General features: G+C 49.1%; 1 protein-coding gene across 1 annotated transcript in view; it reads right to left on the reverse strand.

Moving 5' to 3' along the window:
* The window catches only part of LOC145394648 (uncharacterized), a 182,053-nt gene extending 177,541 nt beyond the window's left edge, over positions 1-4,512 (reverse strand). Inside the window, exon 1 of the mRNA XM_080268429.1 lies at positions 4,053-4,512. Coding sequence (XP_080124555.1) covers positions 4,053-4,512 — 460 coding nt within the window. The remainder of the gene's footprint in view (positions 1-4,052) is intronic.
* Between the last annotated feature and the right edge of the window lie 1,488 nt (positions 4,513-6,000).

A 6,000-nucleotide genomic window follows, 5' to 3' on the forward strand; every position in this document is an offset into this window, starting at 1 on the left:
AAATCAGCATACCTTCAGATCAGTATGCCTCCAAATCAGAATAACTACAAATCGGGATGACAGCAAAACTTTCTGTCCACTCTCTTGCAACCATCATTTCGAATCGTCAGGCTTTTTAGCTGGGGAGTTCAGGACCATTTAATGCCATCAGGAGAGAGAGAGAGAGAGAGAGAGAGGCGAGAAGTAACAATGTGGGGGAACCAAGAGAGGGAGCTGTGGTGGTGGAGGGCGTAGGTGAGGGCTGTGGTGAAGTTGCTGTGACGGAGGGGCGAGCTACTGTGGTAAGTGAGCGAGAGATGAGGGAACAGCGGAATGTAAGGCTCAGGATGTGGCTTGGTGTATTGTGAGAAGAATGGTGTGGTGTGTGGTGAGAGGAGTGGTGTGCTTTCTTGTGTGGTGAAGGGAGTGGAGTGGTGTGGTGCGTATGGTGAGCGGTAAGGTATACGGTGATGGACGGTGGCGAAAGGTTTGGTTTGGTGTGTGGTATCAGTGGAGTTAAGTACTGTGTTATACTGTGGTGAAAGGTGTGGTGTGGTTCATGGTGAGAGCCGTGGTGTGGTGGGAAAACTGGCTTGGTGTGTGGTGGGGGTAGTGTGGTGGTGTGTAGTAAAAGAAGTAGTGTGGTGTGTGGTTAAAGTGTGGTGCTTTGTTTTGTGAAAGGCGTGGTGTGGTGCGTGATGAAAGGAATGGTGTGGCTTGGTGTGTGGTGAAAAGAATGGTATGGTAAGAGATCAGTGTGATGTAAGATGAAGATGGTGTGTTGCAGGGTATGGTGTGGTATAATGTAGTATATTATGGTGAGACATGTGATGTGTGTGGATAGGGACTGGTGTGGTAAGCTGTGAAGTACTGTATTGTAGTGAAGGTTATGATGTGGTGAGAAGTGTGGTGTATCGTGGTGAAAAATGAGGTGTGGTTGTGGTGAGAGAGGCGAGGTATACTGAGGTGAAAGATATGGTACGGTGTGTGGTGATAGCGGCGCGTTATACTGTGGTGAAAATGTGGTGCGCTGTGTGGTGAGAGTGATGTGGTTTTTGTGGTGAAAGGTGCGGTGTATTATGTGATAAGGTGTGTGATATACAGTGGTGAAAGGTGTAGTGACAGGTGAGAGTAGTGGTTTGGTGTGTAATATACTGTGATCTGCTGTTATGAATGGTGTGGAGTGCTGTGTGGTGAAGGGTCTGGTGTGGAGCGTGTTGAAATGTGGGGTGTGGTGAAAGGTGTGGTATGGTGTGGTGTGTGGCGAAATGTGTAATGTGGTGTGCAGTGAAAAGTGGAATGTTATATACTGTGACGAAAGGTGTGATGTAATGTGGTGAATAGTGGTGAAAAGTGTGGTGTGGTGTGTAATGAAAAGTGGAGAAAGGCGTAGTATGATGTGCTGCAGTGAAAGATGTGGTGTGGTGTGTGGCGATAGGGGTCGTGTGGTATACAGTATAAGGTGTGATGTGCTGTGGTGAAAGGTGTAAGGTAATATGAAGTGAAAGGTGTGGACTGATGTACTGTGGTGAATGGTGTGGTGTGATGCGCTGTGATGTGTAGCGAAAGGTGTGGTGTGGTGTGCTGTGGTGAAAGGTGTGGTGTGATGTGCTGTGATATGTAGCGAAAGGTGTGGTGTGGTGTACTGTGGAGAAAGGGTGTGTGTAGCTTTCTATGTGCTATTGGTGTCTCTTTCACTATGATGCCTGCCCTTTTATACTCTGTTTAGCCTTCCACCATACGATTTTATTTAGTTGGGAGAAATTCTGTCATGCGAAGGATTAAAGGATTAATTGATGTGAAAAGGATGACCCTTAGATGATTAAAGTCTTCTGGCGGTAGTAAGAAAGAGGAGTTAATATTTCTGCCGTCGCTAGAGGGTTTCTGGACAGTTTATATTAACCCTTAGGTCACGTCCACACCAAATGCTTGCTGGCGCGGGCGGGAGTACTACATCACTGTAACCCATAAAAGTTCTCGCCCACACCCGCTCGCTTCCAGTGGGGCCACTTGTATAGCTTCCAGTGACGAAAAACGGCTATCCACAACCACACGCACCAGCAAGTATTTGGTCTGAACATACATTATACTTCTAGAGGCCCATCCTATGCCAAAGAAAATCGTCCGACAAAGGCAAGAATAAGGTAATCAAGCTTTTTATCGTCGTCAGAATGTTAATCCCTTCAATCCAGTAACGTCCTTTTACAGCTTATTTGGCTACGATACGAAACTGTTCAGCTTGGAAACAAAAATTCTTGTACCAGAGAGGTTAATGAATGATGTAGCAAACCCTTCCAGTTCAAAAAGTCTCTCCTACGATGAACAGAATCGTCTGAAGGTAGCAAAAATAGAATGACATGCGTCGTTGGAGTGAAGAGGCCAGTAAGATGTGAAAGGATATGTGATGTTAAAAGAATGATGTTGATGCAATTGTGACGCGATGTGATGAAGTTTGGGGTATTGTGTAGAGACTTTGTGTGATGTATTTCACGGGAAGGCCAGGAGATATGGCGAGGTGGTGTGGCATGCTCTGACGTGTGGTGTGATCGGTACTGGTGTCATGGTGATTTGTTGAGGTTAAGGGTCGTGTCATAAGCGACTCTGCAGGTATTGTAACACCTCTCCTTTAACGACTTATTCTGCGCTGTACACCTCAGTAATTCTTGTGTGCCATTGATGTAAACTATGTTGATATTAAAACGATATAGATAACATACAAATGATTGCTAAGGTCGAGTAGGCATAACAATTCGCCAAGAAAGAAATGTTACGAAACTTGTCATTTGAAATATGGTGGAAAATGGTTTGGTGTAGTGGAAGTGTAGTGTGAGTGTGATGAGGTGTAGTGATATAAAAAGATGTGCGATGTGGTGTATAAAGCAACACATGCATGGTATAGTGATGTGGTCGCCCTGATCTGGTTTGAACTGTTGATGTGGTGTGATGTAAGGTTGTGTGATGTGGTGTAGTGTGACGTGAGGCTGAATGGTATGGATAGGTATGGTGTAAGGTTGTGTGACATTGTGTAGAGGTGTGAAGCTGCATGGTATAAGGTAAAGTGGTGCTGTGCAATGTAAGATTGTGTGATGTGGTGTGGTGTGGTGCAAGGTTGAGTGATTTGGTGTGGTGTGACACTGTGTATCGTGGTGTGGTGTGAAACTGTTTAGTAATATGGTGTGGTGTGAGACTGTGTATCGAGGTGTGGTGTGAAACTGTATAGTAATATGGTGTGGTGTAGTGTGAAGTTGCAAAGTGTTGTGTGGTATAGTGTGAGATTGAATAGTAGTGTGGTGTGGTGTGAGGCGAGGGGCCAGACAGTGGTGGAAAGTGGTGAGTGTCGAGAAAGGAGGGGGAGGGGGAGGGGGACCAGTGCCAGCCGCCCCCCACCCAGGCACCGCGGCCAGGCAGGGGCAGAGGAAAGGGGGTGGGGGGAAGGGGACCGCGCCCACCTGCGGGTTGTGGCGCCCCCTGCGGGCTGGTGATGGCGCCCAGGGCGGCGGCGCCAGGACAGAGTGACGCCCCCCCTGGTAATAAGCGGGATGAGCCCTCACACCTCGCTGCCCCGCCACACCCGCTATTGTTACCCGCCTGCCTTCCATGTCTTCATTACTGGAGGGGTCGCCTAGCCGCCCCGCCATGCCAGCCGCTGTGGTGCTGTGACTCTCAGGCTGTGCTGCACCCAGCCACCACAACACACAAGGTACTTCAGGCATCACTCATCATCACTCAGGTGGGAAATGTTATTTTTACCAGGTTTCGACCAGTGATACTGTGTGCATCCAAGGATTTTCCCTTGCTCTAATATTATGACTTTTAGACTAACCTATGGTTTTCTTTTGGTAATTTCTGCATTTCTAATGGAAAATTAACACTGATGAGTGTAATACTGGCTCTGGGGTAGTATCGGCCAGTGTGAACTAAGAGCGCGTGACCAGCGGCACTGTCAGGTGTTACACTGTGTTGGCACTGGTGAAAGGCACGCATGGCACTGCGGCAGACAGATGTATGAGTGTGAAGAAATGGTGTAAATGCATAAAGTATGTGTCAGTCTACTAGACAGAGTGAGTACTCACTGTGAGGATGATTGCTGTCGTGCGTGAAGACCACGTTGCCGTCAGTGAGCAGCTTCATGACGCGGCTGCTGTTCTCACTGTAGAGCCTATGGCGGTAGCAGTGGTGGTCCATGAAGTTCCTAGTCAGTCTGGCGTGGGTGCAGTTGGGGCGCCGCGCCGGCAGACTTGGGTCTGTGATGCCGGAAGGGCCCGTCGGTCCCTTCACCAAGGGCGGCAGCACCCCTGTATCCGGGCCAGGGGGGACCGACTGGTAGGGCGGCGGGGCGCGGCGCGCCCGGGGGTACCAACGGGCCCCGCCGGCGTAGTGCCGCCGACGATGCGACGGGGATGGTGGGCGGCTGGGCGGCGCCCCTGGGACCCCGGGCGAGGTGGCGGGGGCTGGCGCGCCCCCCACCAGGAGCAACAGCAGCAGGAGGACTCCGAGGAGGCAGCCGCGACCCGCCCGCCACCCAGGGCACATGTCCAGCGTGCGGGGAGGCCCGCTAGTGGGACCCAGGGCTCGGGGGGCCTACCATGGCTACACCGCGACACTGATCACTGCGCAGGCCGCGCCGGCCATCATGGGGTGCAGGTTGTCCGTCTTCACACCGCAGCTGCTCACACCCGACTGCCCGCCTCCCCGCCGCCTCCATCCGCCACTCCCCACCACCACCCGCCAATCCCCGCACCTCAGCCTTGGGGGGCGTGTCACCACCAGCGCCCCGCCCTGCCCCCACACCAGCACGGGCACCTTAGTGATCACCAGCAGTGTGGTGGCAGCAGCTGCTCTCACACCTGCCTTCCTGTCATCCCCGTACTGGTGTCATGCTCACAGCCTGTGACGTGCTGTGATGCTGATATCTAGAAACACCCTGTGTCCTGGTGTCATGATAAGGAGAGTGGTGTGGTAGTGGAGTTGTCATGTGGTGTGACGTCATGATCTTACACTATAATGTTCATGTGGTGTCTTGAGGATAGTGTGATGTGATTATGAACGTGGTGTGATAGTGTAGTATGGTGATGCATATGGAGTGACAACACAGTTAGGACAGTGTGGTGTGATGTGATGGTGATGGTGTAGTTGACGTTATGAATGTGGACTGGCATCAAGATGAGGCGTGTGGTAAGGTTTGATGAAGCTGTAGTAGTGTGGTGAGAAGAGAATGGAGTGTTATCATGATTAGGATAGTTTAATGTTATAAATGTGATGATGTCAGTATAGTGTGTGGTAAAAGTGGCGTGATGTGATGGTAGTGATGTCATTGTGGCACGGAGTCGTTAATGCAGTCTATTGTGATGATGAAGGTAGCTTGTGATGATGATGATGATGGTGGTACAACATGCTTTAGAGAATGTGTATATAATGATAAATGAGACAGGCTATGATAAGCTTTGTGATATGGTGATGATGAGGACAGTATAGTACAGCAGTGGCTAATAGTAAGGTTAGTATTGTTTTAGTAGTAGTGGTGAAGATGTGTAGTGGTATGAACTTCTTGATAGTTGTAAATAGTATGAAAGTGAGTTTCAGCGTGTGATGTAGCTGTATTGAGCTTATCAGAGGTTGTATTTACAGGTTTAGTAAATGCTGGAGTGACTAAGGATAACATGACATTATGAATAAAGATGGTAATAATATTTGTAATGAGGTTAGGTTTACTTTTGAGTGATATTATTTTATGAATCTACTCTGGACACAAACAACAAAACCCGTCCCCAAGACCCAGCAGTCCTTCAGCGCGCAACAGATGGCGTTACAGTATCTCTCACATTGTCACTAATTTGGTGGGTTATTTTGGAAGACTGATTAATATTGCTTTAACGATATTCAAATTAACAAGTTGTCCCCAGCTGCATGTTTGGGTTGGGTCTCACGTTCATACAGACAGCATTTCAACGCTCCTATACTTGACCATCACCATCACCACCATCCCTGTACCATTATTTTTACATCACACTTGCCACAGCA

The sequence above is a fragment of the Coenobita brevimanus genome, chromosome 28 (genome assembly GCF_032717465.1).
Source record: "Coenobita brevimanus isolate Jiangsu-jjx chromosome 28, ASM3271746v2, whole genome shotgun sequence".
In the NCBI taxonomy this organism is placed as follows: Eukaryota; Metazoa; Arthropoda; class Malacostraca; order Decapoda; family Coenobitidae; genus Coenobita; species Coenobita brevimanus.